Below are 22,920 nucleotides of genomic sequence, written 5' to 3'. Positions count from 1 at the left end.
GGGTTGATTTTAGTTGTATTGTGCATGAAATTGCGCACATTTCCATATATAAAACTTTATGTACGGCTAATTTAAAATGGTGCAAACATTACGACAATCGCACATATGATTTTTTCGGAAGAGTTACCGTGCAGACGTAAGGAAAATTTTTTTCTCATAAATTCACCATAAATCGAAATATTGTGCTAGAGACTTCCAATTTGTTGCAAAATGAAGGTAAATGATTGAATATTACTAAAATACAAGAGTTTTAGCTTGCAATTGCGTTTTTCGACCATTTTGAAGTTGACCGAAAGTTGAAATGTGACACATCGTTATTTATATGAAAATATTTCAAAACTGATAAAAGCTACAATCATGAATACTTTTTAGTTGTATTCTACATGAAATTGTGCACATTTTCATATATAATACTCCATATAACGGCTAATTTAAAATGGTGCAAAAATTATGTCCAAGTGACAAAATAATTTCCGAGATGTGTCACTGATACTTTTTAGTGCGATAAGAAAGAAATTCGCGCTTGCGCGCCTGCGTAACGATTGTAAACAAAACAACGCCTTGATCTGTGAGCTCCCAGCATCCCCCAAGGCACGTGATTCAAAAGGCACGTGGTAGGCCTATAAGTATTTTCCGCAAATTTTTAAAAAACTTTTCTATGTCGACGTAAAATACGTCCAATCGGCACCCGACAGACAATTTATCCCAATGTAAAATACGTCCCATCAGCGTTAAAGGGTTAATGAGCTAACGATTGGTGTCAACGATCTTAAAAGACTTTTTTTTTTAATTTACCTCTATACATGCTGTAATTAATTGTTCATTTGGACTGAAAATGAACCCAGGAAAGGGTTCGAAAGCTTTTTGTAAAGTCTTAGAATTTATACATGGACTCTTAACACTTTGTATTATTGTGGACCCTTTAGAACATTATATATACTCACACGATATGAGAGTTATCCCCTACTAAAACAATTCATATTTACTAAAAGGCATATAAATGTTCTTGTGCATTTCAATTTTTTTTTTTTTTATAGAGTCGACCCCCGGGATTTGCAGATTCATGATTCACGGGATTTCCTGTGGAACCTATCTAAAAATTATTCTTGAGAAAACTCGCCCATTCGCAGGGTTTTTCATGGAACATCTATATATCATTAGTGGGAAGTCACCTATTCATGGATTTTTTTGTTTATTCATGGAGCAATACTATTGTGTATTTTCATATTATTCACTACATAGTAACATTAAATAATAATGTACTACAGTAATAATAATACATACTACAGTATAGTACGTAATAGTAATCTGATTAAATAATAATACCTTGCTCATTTTTAAATATAAAAAATCCTTCAGATGAGCTAACTGAAAAGTCTAAAAGTGAATTAGTGGTTTGATATAATACAGTAATCTAAGAAAATAACTGAAGTGCTTATGTTACTTGTATACTGTATTTAATCAAATGAAATGTAATCTGCTTCTACAGAAAGAATGTCAGTTCTTCATTCTGCAGATAACATGATAGGGTATGTAGTCTTGCTGAACAGTGTAAGAAAAATAAGCTAAAAAATACCCCGCAAAGATTTTTCACAGCAATGTTTTAGTAAGTACCTGGAAAAGACATTCATCATATGGATTCTCAATATGAAAAGTTCTTGGAAACATTCTTTTAAAACTATACATATGGTACAAAAACAATACTGAAGATTAAAATCAACTAGTGCAGTGCAAAAGTGACACAACAAGTGCTAACCTTGTGCTGTCGTTCTAAACTGTTGCCTCGTCCTGTATTTAGGTAGTTGTTGTCATAATCCAGCTCTTTCCCAGACCCAAAATCCTGACCAGATCTAACTCTACCAGGTTTACTGGTACGGTCAACCTTTGGAGGTAATTCTGGCCCTGTTTCATTGGAGTGGCCATTGAGGTAAGGAGGTGGAGGAGGCAAATGTCCTCCTGGTCCTGGAGGGGAATATCCCACATGAGGGGGACCTCTGCCAGGAATAACATGAGGGGAACGACGATGATGGGGAGAATGGGCTGGTAAAGGCAGGTTGGTTTGTTGTGGGGGTCGATTATTATAACCAGGAGGAGGGACTGATGAATAAGGTGAGCCAGGTACAGATGTCACACCTCCACTATTGCTACTACTACCACCACCACCGCCACTACTGCCTCCTCCACCTCCACTCCCAATATTATTGTTGCTTTGACTGGTCACAGGAGGGCGGGATGCATATATGTCTGTGCTAGCGAAGCCTCCACTAGCGAAGCCATACTTGCTGTCTCCGCCATGAGATTTTCTGCGATCATCAAATGCATCTTTGGGTCCAGGCGGTTGCTGTAATAAATAGGGAGTGCAACATGCAGGCAACAAAATGCTGTGCAAAAAGCTAAGTTTATCATGCCTCATTGATACATCCACACACTTAAGTGCAAAAACAATAAAAGCATGAAGTACTTATAACATATTAAAATATAGCAAAATGGTGACAATGTAAATCAAATAAGGCTTTCATGTCCTTTACAATACAAACAACAATGGAAGTAGCTAATAACTTTTACAATAAAAAAAACTGACTGGAAGATAAGAAATCAGTTTACATGCTTGATTCAGATTTTCTCTAACAACAAAATATTTTCATTTACACAAAGTAACAAAAATATTAGGAAAATAATAATGTATTTTGAAACAAATCACACAATTCATGCTTTGGGTAATACAGTGCAGCTGTAAAAATCCCAAAAAAGACAAATTTTTAATTAAATTGTATTTTTTGTAGCCAACAAACCTGAGGTCTTAACATATAAATCCTCTGACACCAGCTGGAAACTGGTTAAAAACAATAAAAAACTGTATATGCAAGGAATTTGTAGATGAGGTGGAAGCTGGTCAGTGACCATGCTTGAACTCCATGACACATTTAGTCTTTCTTCCAACCCAGGATTACAAGAGGGGTGACTAGAGGTGGGCAGTCAATGTTATGACTTCAGGTTTGTTAGCCATGAAAAATCCAAATTATTTAAAAATTTGTCATTTGCTCATATGCGGAACAAACCTTTGGTCTTAACAACAGGATACTCATACTTGGAGGGAGGTGTGAGTCAGTTCAGCACACCTGACTACTCTTCATAGAAATAACAATTCTAAACAAGAAGGCCAAAAAGCCTGTGGAGGTTAGATATATGGGTATCTAAAACTCAATCCACTGGGAGTATATAAAATGTAACATGTCCAGACACACTGTTTACATGGAAGACAAAGAGAACTATATCTGTTCAAGCAACAAACCATGTTGACCACAGGCAAAGAGTTTGTCACCACTCCTCACTCCCCTTGCTGGAGATGGAAGTATATGCTACTGAGAAGCAGATTTGTTGTATAGAACACAAAAGAGTGCTGGAACAGTAAAGCTGCCAAACTCACCTGCATCAAGCCAGTTCCAGCGTTTGATGTGTCTAATCTTCAATTCGCCCATCGGAATGAAGTAGGGAAAAAGGGATAGAGACTAGTCATTTCACTCATTTTTTCTTCCACACAGTGATCTTAGGCATGATATGAACTGTCCTGCCAGGGGCACAGGATGAGCTACATAACCTGTAGGCAGCCACTGCCAGACACAAGGAAAATGTGTCCTGTCCAAGGACCTATGGACAATGTCCTTCAGGGGGCAATATCCTTCAGGTAAAAGGAAGTGAAGGTGGTTTGCCAAAGGTCAGGAACAAGCATTCAAAATCCTATGAACAGACAAGTTCTTACAAGCCAGGGAGGAACTTATTCTTCGGATATCATGTGCTCTTGCATGCACAGTATTGGTGACAGAACTTGAAGATAAGGAGTAGGCTTGCCTAATCACCTCGCGTAGCCAAAATTAAATGGGCTTCTTGGACACTTCCTTCTTGGCTCAGCCTGTGCTAACAAAAAGTCTGTGACACCTAGGTTTTAGGTGGCGAGTCATTTTTAGAAAACAATGCAGTGCTCTGATGGGACACAGCAGTAACTCTTGAAGATCATTGTCAACAAATTCATTCAGGGAAGAAGTGGAAACTTCCATTCAGTTGATTGTGGGCTTTTCAATCTTACTGAGAACAGAGAAATTTCTTTCTGTGTCTACTATCAAAGTCTACAGAGCTGCCTTAGGATTAGATTTACGTCTGAAGGACACGGACATCACTTCATCCTGGGAGATTTGTATGTTGTTCAGGAGCTTTAAGCAGTCTTGTTCACCTAAGGAACTCAAACCTCTTATGTGGGACCTTACTCTGGTTCTGAGTAGTTTCACTTAAGCTCCATTCGAACCACTACATTGATTGTCAGACAGGCAACCGACTTGAGAAAAGTTTTTCTTCTGACTTTGGCTTCCTTGAAAAGAGTTGGAGAGCTCCATGTCCTAGATCACGACATAAAACACTACAGAGCTCTCCAACTCTTTTCAAGGAAGCCAAAGCCAGAAGAAAACTTTTCTCAAAGTCAGTTGCCTGTCTGACAATCGATGTAGTGGTTCGAATGGAGCTTGAGTGGGACTACTCAGAGCCAGAGTGAGGTCCCACATAGGAGGTTTGAGTTCCTTAGGTGAATAAGACTGCTTAAAGCTCCTGAACAACATAGAGATCTCCCAGGATGAAGTGACGTCCATGTCCTTCAGACGTAAAACTAATCCTAAGGCAGCTCTGTAACCTTTGATAGCTGACACAGAAAGAAGTTTCTCTGTTCTGAGGAAGCTCAGAAAGTCCACTGTCAACTGAACATTAGTTTGAGTGGAGGGAAACCCCGCTGATGATGCCAATCACATTAGACGGCCCACTTGCCCTGGTACACGGCTGACAAAGATCTTTCTAGGTAGCTGGACATGAGTTGCTGCTCTGTGAGATAAACCTCTCACTCACAAGAGATAGTGAACAGTCTCCAGCTGTGAAGAGATAGCGACCTTACCAACTGGTGGTACCTCTCCACATGAGGCTGGCAGAGGTTGTACTAAGGAGGAATCTCTCTCAGCACCACTGAAAGAAGAGACAGGTCTGGGAACCACTCTGCTTGGGGCCACAAAGAAGCTACCAGGGTCATCCTGAGATTCCTGGAACCCATCACTCTGTTCAGGACATGACAGATCAGGCAGAACGGAGGGAAGGCATACACTTCTAGATTGTCCCAAGAATGCTGAAGGACGTCCTCTGCCACAGCAAACAGATCTGGGATTACTGAACAGTAGACCTCTGGGTTTCTGTTGAAGCACATAGCAAAGAGGTCTAATGTCAGTCTTCCCCATAGATGGAATAGCCTGTCCACTAAGTCCTGATGAGGAAACCACTCCGTACCTAGAACTTGACTCTGCCAACTTAGCTTGTCAGCCACCATATTCCTCTTGCCCAGAATGTACCAGGCCATGAGTTCCAGCATGTTGTCAATTGCCCACTGGTGTAATTTAACTGTCAACGAGTGAAGTTGGTGAGACGCCTGGCGCCCCGTTTGTTCACATACGCTACCACTGTAGTGTTGTCTGTCATTAGAATGACGGAGTGACCCACCATCCTCTCTTGAAACTTCTGAAGATCCAGGAAAGCTGCTTTTAACTCCAACACATTGTGGAGTTGTTTGTCCTGAGAGTTCCAAGCCCTTGAGGTCAGGAGCTCTTTGAGATGAGCACCACAACCTTCAGAGGAGCATCCAAGAACATGAGCAGATCTGGAGAAAATGAATGAAGAGGAACCCTCACTGTCAAGTTCTGGTCGTCCAATAACTACATATGGTCACTTCTTACCTTTGCTGACAGAGGGACCTGGAGCTGAGGGGAATCTCCTGCTGAAGACCAAAACTCCTTCAGTCTCCACTACTGGGATCAAATGTGAAGACACCTACAAGGAACCAGATTTTCAAAAGAAGACAAGAGACCCATAAGTACTTGCCACTGGTAAGCTGGTAGCTCCCCCCTCAAAAGGAAGTAGCGAGCCACAGTTCTGAATTCCTCTAACCTCTGGTCCGATGGAAAAACCCTCAACAATGCTATATCTATCACCATTCCCAAGTAAAAAATCCTCTGGCTCTGAAGTTGATCGTACTTCTCCAGATTCATCATGATGCCTAGGCTCTAGCAAAACTGGAGAAGACTGCCCCTGTCCCGAACCAGTTTCTCCTGGGAACTTGCCTAGACCAGCCAATCATCGAGACACCCCAACAGGAGAATCCCCAAAGCATGAGCCCATGTTGACACTAGGGTAAAGGCCCTTGTTGGGTTGTCTCCATCCAGAACCTTGTCTTCTTGATGAAGTAGTTCAGCGTTGAAAGGTCTATCACTGGCCTCCAACCACCAGTGGTCTTCAGCACTAAGAAGACTCGACTGTAGAAATCCGGAGAAGGACAATCTACCCTTTTCACCACACTACACCCTTGTCCATCACCTTTGTCACTTCCCCCTGGAGAGCTAAGTGCTTCAGAGAGCCTTGGGTGTACATCAAGTGCAAGAGAGGAGGATCGGAAAGAGGAGGAGGGAAGTCAAACAGAACTAAATACCCTGCCAGAAAGACATCTACTACCCAAGATTCTGCTCCATGCAATTGCCACTTGCCCCAATGGCTCTCTAGGTCTTGAAGAGTGAGACTGAAGGGGCGCTACTGCGGCTGTGTCTTTGGATTAGGTGCTGGCTAAGGAGCCCTAGTTGAAGTTGATGGCTCTGAAGTCTTCCTGGCAAGAGATTGCCTACTCTGCCTTGGAGCTGGTGGGCGAGACTGAGCCAATGATTTAGTGACTGCCTGCTGGACAAGCTAATTGTTTAACAGCCTGCCGTCTGTCTATCACAGCCTCCAAATGATCTCTAGGTAGAAGGAGAGGGATTCTAGAAGATCTCCATTCCACAGAGACGACAAGGAATCTGTATCCACAGAACGAGCTACTTTAGAAACAGCTGTGTCTTCTGATTAGGAGCAAGTTAGCCCACAAGTTAGCACTAAGATGACCCAGGTACGAAATGGCCTTCACACCAGATTGAAGTAACCTGATGAAAGAAGGGATGCTGACAGATCCTCTCGCAGAATTGGACAAAGCTATCCCACAAGTGGAAGCTTCTTGAAGGTTAATGAAGGTTCCCTCAGTCCTACCTTGATCCAGGGTCAATCGAGGCTTCAGACAAATTACATCTGAGTTGACCTGCCTATTCATCAGATTCTTCAGAGGTACAACACAAGTAATACTTCTTACACCGAATAAGAGAAGGGGGAAGAAGCTTGAAAACCTGTTGGAACAGAGGGAATTGTCCTGTCCCAAAACCAAAGAATTCACATGCTGCAAAATTGAGTTAGGATGGTTTGAACATGGTAACTCAAACGAAGCCTTCATGTGCTTCTTTGGTCCATGCAAGGCCTCTATGCCTGTGCCTGTAGGGGCCAATAAATACTAAGTCTCAGTCCTTTTAGAAAGATTGATGTACTCATGAATGAAATCCCTAACCTCCATGTAGGAAGAAAGAAACTCTCCAAATCCTCTGTATCCTGCATCAAAGTCCAAATTCCTGAAATAGATGGAAGAAAAGATCCTTATCACTTCCTCTGGCCACTGGAGAGCTCCTCCTTGAAGAAGGAACATCATTTCTTCCCTCAAAGAATCACGTCCATGAATGAAGGAACGTATGTGCGTATGTCTCTGACCAAGAAGAGTCACGTACACAGATGCGAAGAAGGATAGAATGAAGATGAAGATGACGAGGATGAAGAAAAAGAAGAAGACGAAGCTAGAGACCAACACCACTTCCTCTTAGGGGTACTACCATACCTCTCTCGAATAACATATTCCAGTTTGTCATTCACAGCCTGCAAAAAACCTGTGATGGATTGGCAACTGTTGAAGAAGACATCATGGTGGTAGCTGGATGTGATGTCATGGCAACAGGCGGAGAGTGTGACGTCAATGGTACTGATGCCACAGGCAGAGATGACGCTGGGAGTGACGTCACGGGGTGTATCGGACTCTGTGCCTGTATCGATGGCCTCGCTGATGGCAAGGGAAAAGGCGACCCAGGAAGCGCAGTTAACGATGGTGTCTTGCTAGGCAGCAACACAGAACCCAAAGAAGTGGAGGCCAGGGGGAGGGGGACTGCTAGGGAAGCTGCTGCTGGAAGGCTTGCAGACATTTGGGACAATAGGCTTTCCAAGGAGGGAACCCTGGGTAGGCTAAGCAGGCCCACTCAGACGACATCTTGTGCGCATCTAACCTTGAAACAAAGGTACAAGGAAGCGCTGTCTCCTCCCTCCCCGAAGGAATTGCATCTCCCCGTGAGAAAGAGAGAGGGGCCAACATTAACTAAAATATCACCTAGAGCACCTCCTGATGCTTCCAAAGATGAATCAATGGAAAAAAAGGAAGGAGACAAGGCATCAATGTCTGAGGTAGCAGAAGGAATAAGTCTGGAAGAAGGGGAAGCAGAAGTGTCCACTTGAGGAGGAGGGAATCCTTCCCAAGAGGGACGCATTGACTTCCTAAGATGCGCCTTCTTGTATAACAGGCCAGGAGTGACATATCAGGCATGGATTGGTTTTATTACATAATTAGAATGACACTTACTGTAAGTTGTATGGGGGTTCATGAAAGTGAAAGCTAGGGAAAGTGAACACGGGGAACCCTGCAAGGACGGCACACATGCGTTGAAGCTCATATGACTTCTTAGATCCAATGGAGGAATCCATAATGAACTAAAAACACACACACAAAAACACAAGAAAGCAGGAAAGGAATCACAAGCTTAGTGAAAAAAAAACCGGCTTGGGAGGAAGAGAACAAAAGCAAACATCCGCTCTCCAAGGCAGTTGAAGAAAGACTAAATTCATCATGGGGTTCAAGCGTGGTCGCTGACCAGCCTCCACCTCATCTATGATTTAGATGCCAGATGCCACAGATCCCTTGCAAATACAGTTTTTTATTGTTTTGATCTGGTTTCCAGCTGGTGCCACAAGATTTATCCTATTGTTAAGACCGATGGTTTATTCTGCATATGAACAATTTTGTTTTCAGCAATTAAATGGTTTGAGTTTAATAGAAATACAAACAAGAAGCTTTTTGGCTTGAGTATCCAAAATAAAAAAAAACAATGTAAATTTACATTTTACATACAGCACATCTGAAATTTCCACACTGCAGCACATATTATTTGTGGGACTAGTAGCAAGGAAAATACACTAACATTTGTTGGGCAATGATATGTAACAGATGCTACAAAAATCAACAATAAGCTAAAGCTTTAATGATTTAACAATTAGGAATATACTATTCAGGGGGTGTATAAGCAGTATAAAGAAATACTCATTTACTTACAAGCCTTGTTGGACTAGTTGCTGTGTAAGGTGGTGGGCCTCCATAAGCATTTGGTAAATTTTCTTCTGGTGCTGCAAGACTTGGATCTGAGGAGCTTTTGACTAATCGTCCTCTGGAGTCTCGGGAATCTGAATATGCATTGAGGGAGGGAGGAACTCGATGGGGAGACTTGGAGGGAGTGCGGGATTCTGGGCCGGTCTCTAGATCAGACTCGGGAGATGAGGCATAGGAAAGACGGGAAGTCATTGGAAAGAGGAAGTCATCAGACAGGGCCTCAGTGGGCTAATTAGCATTTGTAACATTATCAAAAATATAAACAGTTCACATCCAGAGCGGCAGTTGACATTTCATACAATAGTCATTTGTACAGCAGAACAAGATTTTCATGTATTTACAAATGACAAAACCACACAGGTTGAAGGAGGAGTGAACAGGCGGATGAAAAGGAACGATGCAACATGAGCCACATTCCGAGAGCACGGTACATGGAAGAGAAAAACACAGGAGAATACATTACACACATTGTATTTAATAACTATAAAGAGAATCTATTGCGTCACATCATCTCATAAAAAAGTGTATCTACTAATTTCTAAAATTATGTTCAAGTAAAATATCTCATGTTACAAGTTCTCAAGGCACTTGTAAAGACCATTTGAAATAAGTAACTACAGAATACAGTAATTATACAGATGTCTAATGAAATAAGTAATAACAAAGGAAATGAGGTCAAAACAACATGCAATGTCAAAAGTCATGCATAAATACAATCACTTAGGTGCATGCTACTGGTGTATATGCAATTACAGCATCAAAAGAAAAACATATTCTTCTTATATTTATTCATTAGCACTATTAAGGACAAGTGCTCTTAAGGAAATTACTGGTGGAAAAGTGAGAAAAATAATGGGAAAACAGTACGAGAGAGAGAGAGAGAGAGAGAGAGAGAGAGAGAGAGAGAGAGACGAGGAGAGAGAAGCGAGAGTGAAAGAGGAGAGAGAGAGACTATATATAAGTCCGTTCTTCATCAATAGTGAAAAGCTTGTTAGGAGGAATGACAGGATAGAAAGATGCTGAAGTTGAAAGTGCCATTCTAGGAGGTGGTGGCGGCGGAGGAGGAGTAACAGACTGAGTGCCTACAGGTGGATAAGATGGTGATAAAATATTTGAAGAAGAATATCTGATAGGTACATCAGGCTGCTTTTCGTCTTCAGCTAAGACTGAAATATGACCATTCATCATGTTTTGGGAGATTGTCTCCACAACAATTTCAAAGGAAGGATCTTGAGTTTCATTCTGCCCTTCATGTCCAAGGTCTGGAAAATTATCAGCATCCAGTTCATTATCCTCATTGAAAAAAGAATGGAGTTCTTCTTCTGAACCAGATGGTGATGGGATCAGTGGCATTAAGTACACATCTGAGAGAAACTCCACAGGCTTAAATTATCAAGGCAAATTCACAAAACCAGGCCAAATAATGATTCATGCATTTAAATTAGTAACACATGTTTACACAGCAAAAGAATAACATTCAGAAATACAAGTTTGATAAATAAGTAAACATTGAGAAATTCAGAATGTATGTAGAAAGGTTCACCACAGGCATAAGAACAGACAGATACCAGAAATATCCAAGGTTGTGGATGAAAGGATGGGGGTAAGGGGGAAACAAAAACAATCAAGGCATTAGTATAATCATAGGAGGTCTGACAGGATGAACTTAAATCCAGTGTGGTGAGGATGATACGGAAAGACCAACATGCCAACACCAACACTTACTAAAAGCTTTGCACGCAACTACTGGGTGCAGTGAGGAAGCACATCAAAAGCACCCTAAAAGGTACAGCTATTTTAACATTCAAGTAGGCTACTCTTATCCCAATTGGTGATATTCTCAGAAAAGTTTTATGGTATCATATACAACACGGTGTCTCAGCAAAAGTAATTTAAGTGAGATGGGCAGTCAGACCAAGGTCAAAATTCTAAAATGCCACACAGTAATAACTAATTAGTAAGACAAACCCACAAGAGGAAGTCCTTTGTCTATCATTCACATCACTTTTTTATCACCAAATTCTATTCAGCTGCTAAGAAAGTATCTTTTTCCTCTCCTTAGAAGACTGTAGTTTCATTCATTTTACTGTAATTCGGCTAATTTTATCATTTCATCATATAATTACATGCTTATGGATATTCACTGTAGCAATCTTTACAGTATGCTGACTCCAGTCATCTTCACACCTCTGACTATTTGTGAACTCTATGGTTTCTCACTAAACTTAATAAATTTCTATATCAATGTTCATCCCACGCCTTGCAATGCATGGCCTTGGCTTTGATAGCCTTACACTAAATTACTTTCAGTTAGTTTTATTACCCACTCATTTTCTTTACAAATATTCCTATACATATATGTCCTGTCCATTTTTTAATTACCATAGAAACTTTCTCATTCACAGATAAGAATCATTTCAGGGTTGGCTTCCAATGTTATTACCTGGATTATTTTGAAACAAATGTCAGGGATAAGGAAATTTATGAATTCTATCTTTTTATGCTTAAATAAGGGTCAGGAAGAAAAAAGTTAAAGTATATCTTAGTTTAACCTGACCACTCAGCTCTTCTAGGGCTAGCCTGAAGGATTAGATATTTTTACGTGCCTAGGAACCAATTGGTTAACCTGGCAACGGGACCTACAGCTTATTGTGGGATCTGGACCACTTTATATCTAGAAATTAATTTCTAATCACCAGAAACAAATTCCTTTGATTCCACGTTGGCAGAGCAGGGAATCAACCTTGGGACTACCGAATCGGTAGGCGAGCATGCAAACCACTCATCCAACAAGGTACGGGTCTGGAAGAAAACTTGACCTCAATTTTTACTTCCATCATCATAATTTCTAAAAACCCTTCCTTTCAGAGTATGCATTGCTTCTCGGAAATCAATTAGTGGGCTAAGCCTTACTTTACTACATAAAAATGGTATACCATGTGTCTTCATTTTAATTTACCCAAACAAGAATTTTACAATAATGTTCAAATCATGAATCATTAGAATACATTCTCATGAATATTACCCTTGAAATTACCCCCCTGGGATTTTTACACTAGTGTGTGTGTTTGTTCTTAGAGCTAGAGCTGAATTCACTACAAGCTTACGACAGTGGTCAGCAAAGGGGATTAATGCTCTTTTGATTTAAACAGCTATTGATGTTCCACTGACACCCAGCCATATAAAGCAGGAATAATGGGATAAGTTTTTGATCCAATCACCACTGAGTTTCCATATTATGACTGATATATGCTGAGTCAAGTAAATCATTGCAAGTTTAGATTGCCATTTCTGTACTAGTTTGGGTCCTTTTCTCTGCATCACAGGAGGAAGGGCTCTTCTGCACCTTCCTTCCTGCTTTATGTAAATTATTCTCTTTGAATAGAAGGAATTAAGTGGTGCTCTCATTTTTTACCTCTGCCAAAGGATCTGAGTTGAGCATTAGGTAGATGACCTGGGAGGCAGGCAGTCCAGGAATGTGTTGTTAATTATTATACTTAAAAAATGCAGATTATAGACCCCCTTCATGATTCTTTTCAGACTGTTTGGAACTCATTCTAGATCTTTGTCAAATCTTGAGAAGAAACTCATTCATACTGAACAGACTACATGATGGTGACTTCAAGTTGCCTTGGTACCTCTCTCACTTCTATAAAAAAATTTCCTGACGATCAACTATTTACAGCCGAAACTGACTAGCCTCCAATCACTGGCTACTTAAAAGACTTCTTAAGTCTTGTTAAAATAAAATTTATATTCCATAAAAATGTACTGACGACTGATAAGAGAATACAACAAACTGAATAAAATTAGGGGATAACTTATTTCTGACAAAGGTTTACCTTAACTGCTAGTTAAACATCACTGTGAGGCTTGGATAACTTATTTCTGACAAAGGTTTACCTTAACTGCTATTAAACATCACTAGTTTGACAAAGGTTTCCAAACGTTGATGCTTGGATAATTATCTGACAAAGGTTTACCTTAACTGCTAGTTAAACATCACTGTGAGGCTTGGATAACTTATTTCTGACAAAGGTTTACCTTAACTGCTAGTTAAACATCACTGTGAGGCTTTGGATTCTGAGCTTAATCTAATAACCCAAAATGGAACTGCTTTTTAAAACAAAACTCTGCAACTAAGAAACAAAAAGTTTTCTTATAATTTTCAACATATACAATTGTCATTCTGAATAGACAGCACTAAGATATATAAGGTAAAAGTCTAAGGTGTGAGTTGAATATTTGAACATTTTACTACGTATTTCCAATCATGCACTAACTAAGGGCATATAAGTTTACTTTATTACAAAGTCAAAGTGAAAAAATCAGTTTTTATGCATAAGAAAAATATTCTATTGACTCACATAATAATCATTTATATCACCAATGAAGATAAAAGAAAATAACAATAGATATTAGTTTGAAAAATATATTGTAATGATTTAATAATTATGAATGCAACAATCATCACTTGAAGATAAAATAACCATACTTTCTCATATCAGGCTACAACAATTAATAAACTTTAAATTGTATTGTACATGAGACACATTAGGTTTAAACTCATATACGTGTTGGGAAAGAGAAAACATCATAAAATAAATAGGTTTGGTAAATATTGAAAAACCAAAGAAAAAGCTAGATTAGATGTTTCACATGTAAACCAACAAATGATGAATCCAGATGTTTCATGTGGATTATTTTCTTAATAATGTACCAAAATTTCTATCACATCCTACAAAACAATATGAAACTGTTCAAAATATGAAACTAGTATATACTTGAGCAGAGGAATTCTTATAAATGCTTATGTTCATTTATGCCTCATATAATATTACATCAAAACAACCAATTAGTGATGACTACAATTTCAGCATCAACATTCTTCATCCCTCATGATATTTACTTTACATGCCCAATATCCTAGCAATGAACAGCAAGAGCACTGAGATAAGAGAAATATTAAGTTCCATATCACACCTGAGGCACTGCAAGAACATTTACTGCAACTTTATAAAGTATAAATTTCTAGTAGCTCGGTCACAGAACACTGTCCATGTTACAGAAAAGTTGTAACTTAGCTTCAGGCAACATGATTACTTATTTATAATCCCTGTAAAAATGTTAAAGTTTTTTCTGGACTTTGTAATCATAACATCTAAATTTTACTCAAAGTAATCATAACATCTAAATTTTACTCAAACCAGCATCTTATAGGCACAGATAACAAAGAGACTAATATATTCTACAAATAGCATAGCAGAGATTACAACTGGGAGTAACCTTCCCATCTAGGGGTATCCCTTGTCTCCTCTCACTCCACTGATTGTATCTGATTGTTACCTGGTTAAAAGAAGTGAGAGAGAAAAAATGGAGTTTGACAAAAAGTGTCTGGAAATTTATGAGGAGTATACAGAAACCACGGATAGGTTTACCAAGTCTCTAACAAATTTTTACAAGTATGGGAATGTAGAAGTTTGGAATAGAAACATGATGTGGTTGAATAATGGGATCAAAGGTTGAATGAATGAAGAAATGTAGAAGTTTGGATTAGAATGGGATCAGAGGTTGAATGAAAGAAGAAATGTAGAAGTTTGGATTAGAAACATGAAGTGGTGGAATAATGGATTCGAGGTTGAATGAATGAAGAAACAAACAGACTGAGGTGTAGCAGGGAGTTTACAGTAGACAAAAATTGAGGGAAAATGAAGGGGAGTAATGAATATACAAAGCTGAAGCTGAACAATTACTTTCAAGAGAAATAGTATTACTGAAGAGAATTAAATGCACAGGAAGACTAGTGAGCAAAAGCTCAATGGTGAGTTGATGAAACAAGTACTTTGAGTAGTTAATCTTGGAAGAGAGAGGGATACTGCAAATTGCAGTGCTTGTGGCCATGACTGTTGAAAATCTATAATGGAAAGCCTTCAAAAGTTTAGTGGAATATAAATGTGTGGGCAATGATAATATAGTAAGTAACAGTATAGCTCAGAGCTGATCAGGGATGGTGAGTATGGTTTGGAAAATAATGGCAAACGCTTCTGAAATTAAATTATAAAAACGTGGTGAGAAATGTGGAGTATAAAGATGCAGTATATACATCAATGTGAAGTACAAAGATGCAGTATACTGATTAACATTGATGGCAACATATCTCAGAAAAATAGGAAGTGGTTTGGTCAAGCAGAAAAACTGAAGTACAATCGATCGATGAAAAGTGGGTATAATTCAAGAAGTTTGAGGAGGATGGAGATAAGGGATATGAGGAAACTTTTGGCTTGGTGTAGTGAAAGAGGTCTTGGCAACTAAGACATGTAGGTTCAAGCAAGACAGAAATGAGGGAGAGAGATCAATTTACTAGTGTTGAACATTTTGGGTAGGTATGTGAAGTAGCAGATGAGGTTTTCTCTAAAAGTGGTTCATCCTTTATTCAGCAGATAAAGGGTGAATGTGGTAGAGATTGTTTTTAGTTCTCTGGAATGAGTTCTCCCTTTGCCCTTCCTGCCTACAGCTAATAGATGAAAACAAATACATGATGGATGACAAAAAGAGATAGTATGTCAAACAGTGGGTTATGGGAATTAGCTACAACTATGTACTTCATCTTTCACAAACAACTGGCTTTGTTATGTCTCTGCTCATTAAGAACTAAGAATACTGACTTGGAAACTGCTGCCTTGCAGTCTTACTTTTTAGTAAAAGGCTAGGCCCACTGACAATAACTGTGGAAGCTGCTGCCTTGCAAGTGGACTTTTTAGTCAAAGGCAAGGCCCACCACCAAAAACTTTGGTTGATGACAGCCAGGGTATGTGGTCGTAAAAACCCCTTTGCCAAACAATGACTCATGCCCGATGTTGTAAAAAATATGAATGCAGCTAGGGCGTCTGTCTTAAGCGAAAGGCATCAGAATCCTGCTACTGGTGTGATAAATGGGTGAGGGGTACCACACGGTTCACGACTGGGATCAAAGAAGTTAGTGAAAGAGTGGAAGATAAGAGCAGGCAAGTGGAACATTGGTATTCTTAACAGGGAGACTGAGATAGTAGATGTGATGGAGAGGAAGATAGGTTTCTTGTGTGTGCAGGAGACTAGGTGGAAAGGGAGTGGAACTACAGATAGGAAATGGGTAAAAGCTTTATTACAGTGGGTCATGAGAGGGAAGAAATGAAGTTTGAATTATAGTAAGTAACAACTAGAAGGAAAAATTGGTAGAAGTAAAGAAAGTAAATGGTAGGCTTTTAATAAAAGATTCCAATAATATTTAGGGACAAAGTAGTAAATATAATATTTAGACGAGTTTGAGGCTGTCATTAGAACAATGAGGGAGGATGAGACACTAATAATAGGAGCAGATATGAATGGCAGGGTGGGAAAGAGAAGAGATGGGTATGAGGAGGTACATGGAGACCATGGATTTGGAATTAGAAATGAAGTTGGGGATTATATGTTGGAGATGACTCAGAATTTTGAATTAGCATGTTAGATAAGTACTTGATAACATATGAAAGTGGAGGATTGCAAAGCCAAATACATTACGTGCTGGTTACAGGAGCTGACAAAAGCAAAGTGACGAACTGCAAAGTGCTCTTGGGAGAAGCATGTGTCAAACAATATAGGTTGGTGGTGATGGATTTGAAAATGAGAGGGAGGAAACCTAAAAAGAGAAAGAGGAGCTCTAGAATAAAGATTTGGGAACTTAAAGGAGAAAAGGGGAGCAATCTAAGAGGACTGTGAGAGAGAGATGGCTGGAAAGGGGAAATATAGAAGTTGGACAGGGTAACAGCAGAAATTATCTGGGCAGACATGAGAGAAATATGTGTGGGGAAGCAGAGGAACTGGTGGGAAGAACCTCCAGATATGGAGTGTCAAGAGGAGAAAAGTGGTGGTGGTGGAATGGAGAGGTGCAAGAATTACAAGAAAATCAAATGCATTTAAGGACAGGAAAGTAAGCCATGCAAAGGGTGCAGAGGAATGGTACAGAGAGGAGGAAAGAGATGCAAAAAGGAGGGTAGGTATGGCTATTGGAGGTTGGAAGAACGGCAGAGCAGTTGAATGAAAGACTAGGAACAAGAGGGAGAAAAGGATATCTATAAGATGTCAAACTTAAGTAAAAGGCAGAGACAGGATTTGGGTAAGTTGGATGTCATCAAGGATAGAGATGGGAATATATTGTATAGGGATGAAGACATTAAGAAGAGATAGAGAGAGTGTTTTGAACAACTTTTAAATATACTGAAAAAGAGTGAGAGGTGATGGGGAGCACAGAGGGTTGAGGGACCAATGATGGAGGTCCAGGTTAGAGAAGTGAAGAGAGCATCAAGTATAATGAAGAATGGTAAAGCGCCAGGTCCATCGGAGTTCCAAATTGAAATGATCAAACTACTAGGTACAGAGGGGGAGAAGTGGATGCTGGATTTATTAAAAGCTATATGTAAAGACGAAGAAATGCCAAGGAACTGGAAGGAGAGCCTAATGGTATATATGAAAGTTTTAGAGAGGATACTGGATGAGAGAATAAGTTTGTTTGTTTGTTTGGTGTTTTTACGTTGCATGGATCCAGTGGTTATTCAGCAATGAGGCCAATGGCTTTACGTGACTTCGAACCACATCGAGAGTGAACTTATATCACCAGAAATACACATCTCTGACTCCTCAATGGAATGCCTGAGAATTGAACTCAGGGCCACCGAGGTGGAAGTCAAAGACCAAACTGACCACGCCACTGAGGCGCTTGATGAGAGATTAAGAGAGATTATTAAGATCGAGAAACAGTAGTATGGACTCATGAGAGGAAGAGGTATGGTGGATGACATCTTCATAGTAAGACAGCTACAGGAAGAGAGGCTAAGAGGAAACCAGGAGCTTTATTGTGCATTTATAGACTAAGAAAAAGCATACAATAGAATCCCAAGAGAAGTTATCTTTTGGTGTCTGAGGAAGAGGAAAGTCCCAGAAAAGTTGGTTAGGCTGGTTGAGATGATATATCAAAGAATGAGCACAAAGGTAATAACAGCAGTTGGGGAAACAGAAAACTTTAAAGTTAGTGTTGGATTACATCTGGGGTCAGCATTAAACCCATTTTTGTTTGTGCTCATCATGGATATGCTGAGTGAAGAGATCAGGAATGAAGTGCTGTGGAAGTTGTTGTATGCCAAAGATCTGGTGATTACTGCTGAAGATGAGGAGACCTACAAAGAAGGGTTGGAGAGTAGCACAGACTTTAGAGGGGTGGCTTAAAGGTGAAAGTGAATAAAACAGAGGTTTTAGTGGGCAGAAGAGAAGATAAAGACAGAATAGTAATACAAGCAGTCCCTGGTTATCAACACACTTGGTTAATGGCAATCTAGTTTTATGAGGCCTGTCTAGTGCCAAAAAATCAGTGATTTATGGCACCATAATACACCGAGTTTTGGTTATTGGCACCAATAGTTATGGCAGCATAACATACCTAACAGAAGCACCATTAATAGGTTATTGGCGCCATTAACCGAAACTCGGCGCCATAAATCGCTAAGTTTTGGTTAATGGCAGTTTTCCCTTATCAGCACTCTACTGAGAACGGGAACCCCCACAGATAACTGGGGACTGCCTGTACAAGGAAGAAGAGGCTCGATTATAAAACAAGCGGAAAAGTTTAAATGCTAAGGATCTACTTTAAGCCAAGAGGGAGGGAGTGAGCCTGAAGTTCACGGTAGGATAAAAGCAGCGTGGGGGAAGTGGAGAGATGTAGCTGGAGTAGTATGTGATAAAAAATGCCAATCAAGCTAAAACTCAAGATCTATAGCACAGTGATAAGACCAGTGTTAATGTATGGATTGGAAACATGGGCTTTAAGAAGAAAAGAGGATATAAAGCTTGAGAGAACTGAGATGAGAATGCTGTGGTGGATTGTGGGAGTATCATTGCTTGAGAGATAGAAAAATGATGAAATAGGAGAAGAGCAGGCTTAGTGAAGATTTCAGAGGTGACTAGCATGTGTTAAGGATGGATGATGAGGAGGGAGTGAAGAGGGCTTGGGAAGAACCTGTTAGAGGAAGAAAATCTAGAAGGAGACAGAGAATTAGGTGGCGAGATGATAGAAGGCAGTGGAGAAGGCGCATCAGCCAACTGACCCCTTGATGTAGGGATAATGATAGGAAGATGATGATCATTAAGCTGATGAATCAGAATCAAGACTAGAATAAAAGAATAAATTTTAGAAGTGATTAGTAACTGATTTCATCACCATCAAACATAAGAAACCACCCATACTTCAACATCAAAGAAATCATAGACCTAAAATTTGGCACAATTTCACGGACACCATTTTCTCCAATGGAGGAGTTTCTCTTCATGAATATCAAGGATGAGTTATACATCAATTGTACTACGTATCCAGTATCTTAAAAACATAAGGGAAAGTTTTTTTAAGGACTCCTTGTTGCTCCAAGGTAAGCAAACATGACATTTGACAGCCAATTTTCAAAGAACTGGGGCTACAAGCCAGGGTGGGAGATGGAACAAAAGGCATATGCCTGGTAAGGAGAGGTTCTCATTAAAATAAGCCACCAATGGAGGTATTATGACATGAGTAAATGGCAATTTGCTTTTTGCATATGCAAATAAATGTGGTAATTTTTCATGTAACATAATCATGTTCAATCTGATCTTGACTGTGTGATACATAAATAAACATGACATCTCCCATTATTCATTTTAACCCTTTAACGCCAATTGGACGTATCAAACGTCGACAAAAATTGTCTGCCGGGTGCTGAACTGATGTATGAAACATCGACGAAAAAGTTATTTTAAAAATTCGTGGAAAAATAGTTATAGGCCTACTAGACAAAAACTTTTGAATCTCGCGCCTTGGGGGATGCTGGGAGCTCACGGATCAAGCTGTTGTTTTGTTTACAATCGTAACCCAGGCGTGCAAGCGCGAATTTCTTTCTTCTCGCACTAAAAAGCATCAATGACACATCTCAGAAATTATTTCGTCACTTTGACATAATTTTTGCACTATTTCATATAAGCCGTTAAATAGTTTTTTATATATGAAAATGTGCGCAATTTCATGTAGAATACAACAAAAAATAACTCATGGTTATAGATTTTATCAGTTTTGAAATATTTTCTCAATCATTTACCTTCATTTTACAACAAATTGGAAGTCTTTAGCACAACATTTTAATTTATGGTGAATTTATGAAAAAAACTTTTTCCTTACATCCGCGCGGTAACTCTTCCGAGAAAATCAGAAATTTTTTCATCCAATTGTTGTAATGTTTGCACAGTTTTATATTAGCTGTTACATTAAGTTTTATATATGGAAATGTGCAAAATTTCATGTAGAATACAACAAAAAACAAGCCATGGTTGTAGCTTTTATCAGTTTTGAAATATTTTCATATAAATAACGATAAGTGCCAAAATTTCAACCTTCGATCAACTTTGACTCGACCAAAATGGTCGAAAACCTCAATTGTAAGCTAAAACTCTTACATTCTAGTAATACTTAATCATTTACCTTTATTTTGCAACAAATTGGAAGTCTCTAGCACAATGTTTCGATTTATGGTGAATTTTAGAAAAAAAACTTTTTCCTAAGTCCACGCGGTAACTGCCGAAAAAATCATAAATTTTTTAAAACCATAAATTTTTTCGTCAGATTGTTGTAATGTTTGCACAGTTTTATATTAGCTTTTAAATAAAGTATTATATATGGAAATGTTCACAATTTCATGTAGAATGCATAAAAAAACAACCCATGGTTGCAGCTTTTATCAGTTTTCAAATATTTTCATATAAATAACAATAAGTGCCAAAATATCAACCTTCGGTCAACTTTGACTCGACCGAAATGGTCGAAAAACGCAATTGTAAGCTAAGACTCTTACAATCTAGTAATACTCAATCATTTACCTTTATTTTGCAATAAATTAGAAGTATCTAGCACAATATTTTGATTTATGGTGAATTTATGAATAAAAATTTTTTTTCTTAAGTCCGAGCGGTAACTCTTCTGAAAAAAATCAGAAATTTTTTCATCCGATTGTCGTAATGTTTGCATAGTTTTATATTATCTGTTACATAAAGTTTTATATATGGAAATGTGTGCAATTTCATGTAGAACAACCCATGGTTGTAGCTTTTACCAGTTTTGAAATATTTTCATATAAATAACGATAAGTGCCAAAATTTCAACCTTCGGTCAACTTTGACTCGACTGAAATGGTCGAAAACCGCAATTGTAAGCTAAAACTCTTACATTCTAGTAATACTCAATCATTTACCTTTATTTTGCAACAAATTGGAAGTCTCTAGCACAATATTTGGATTTATTTTGAATTTTAGAAAAAAACTTTTTTCTACATCGCAAGGTAACTGCCGAAAAAATCATAAATTTTTTTGTCTGATTGTCGTAATGTTTGCACAGTTTTATATTAGCCATTAAATAAAGTTTTAGATAAGGAAATGTGTGCAATTTCATGTAGAATACATCAAAAAAACCACCCATGGTTGTAGCTTTTATCAGTTTTGAATTATTTTCATATAAATAACGATGTGCCAAAATATCAACCTTTGGTCAACTTTGACTTGACCGAAATGGTCGAAAAACACAATTGTAAGCTAAAACTCTTACATTCTAGTAATACTCAATCATTTACCTTCATTTTGAAATAAATTAGAACTATCTAGCACAATATTTCGATTTATGGTGAATTTATGAGAAAAAAAATTCCTTACGTCCGAGCGGTAACTTCTGAAAAAATCAGAAATATTTTCGTCCGATTGTCGTAATGTTTGCACCATTTTAAATTAGCCGTTACATAAAGTTTTATATATGAAAATGTGTGCAATTTTGTTTAGAATACAACAAAAAACAACCCATGGTGGTAGCTTTTATCAGTTTTGAAATATTTTCATATAAATAACGATAAGCGCCAAAATTTCAACCTTCGGTCAACTTTGACTCTACCGAAATGGTCAAAAAATGCAATTGTAAGCTAAAACTATTAAATTCTAGTAATATTTAATCATATTATTTTGCAACAAATTGGAAATCTCTAGCACAATATTTCAATTTATGGTGAATTTATGAAAAAACTTTTTCCTTACGTCCGCACGGTAACTCTTCCAAAAAAATAATAAATTTTTTTGTCCGTTTGTCGTAATGTTTGCACAGTTTAAATTAGCCGTTACATAAAGCTTTATATATGAAAATGTGCACAATTTCATGTGGAATACAGCAAAAAAACAACCCATGGCTGTTAGCTTTATCAGTTTTTAAATATTTTCATATAAATAACGATAAATAGAAAAAATTCGACCTTCGGTCAACTTTAACTCGACCGAAATGGTTGAAAACTGCAATTGTAAGCTACAACACTTACAGTCTAGTAATATTCAATTAATTACCTTCATTTTGCAACAAACGGGAAGTCTCTAGCACAATATTTCAATTTATGGTGAATTTTTGAAAAATGACATTTTTATAATAATATAAAGTTTCACTTATACTTACCCGGTGGTTACATATAGCTGTCGTCTCCTGACGTCACGGCAGAATTTGAAATTCGCGG

The 22,920-nt window shown here is 38.5% G+C and overlaps 1 protein-coding gene across 18 annotated transcripts in view; it reads right to left on the bottom strand.

Moving 5' to 3' along the window:
• Nucleotides 1–22,920, bottom strand: part of LOC135220649 (tight junction protein ZO-1-like) — a 702,643-nt gene that overhangs the window by 101,883 nt on the left and 577,840 nt on the right. For 13 of the 18 annotated variants that reach the window (XR_010315743.1, XM_064257985.1, XM_064257979.1 and 10 more), the window contains 3 exons: nucleotides 10,439–10,735; nucleotides 9,299–9,580; nucleotides 1,757–2,341 (listed from right to left, as the gene is read on the bottom strand). The exons of 1 other annotated variant lie outside the window; for it this stretch is intronic. Coding sequence is in view for 16 of the 17 variants with exons in the window: in XM_064257985.1 (XP_064114055.1) it covers nucleotides 1,757–2,341; nucleotides 9,299–9,580; nucleotides 10,439–10,735 (1,164 nt within the window). In the remaining variant the exon portion in view is untranslated. The remainder of the gene's footprint in view (nucleotides 1–1,756; nucleotides 2,342–9,298; nucleotides 9,581–10,438; nucleotides 10,736–22,920) is intronic. 4 more of the 18 variants (XM_064257988.1, XM_064257995.1, XM_064257982.1 and 1 more) reach the window with 3 other exon arrangements.

This window comes from Macrobrachium nipponense, chromosome 2, assembly GCF_015104395.2.
Source record: "Macrobrachium nipponense isolate FS-2020 chromosome 2, ASM1510439v2, whole genome shotgun sequence".
Lineage (NCBI taxonomy): Eukaryota > Metazoa > Arthropoda > Malacostraca > Decapoda > Palaemonidae > Macrobrachium > Macrobrachium nipponense.
The sequence above is the reverse complement of the archived record's forward strand: the minus strand, read 5'-3'. Positions and strand labels throughout refer to the sequence as shown.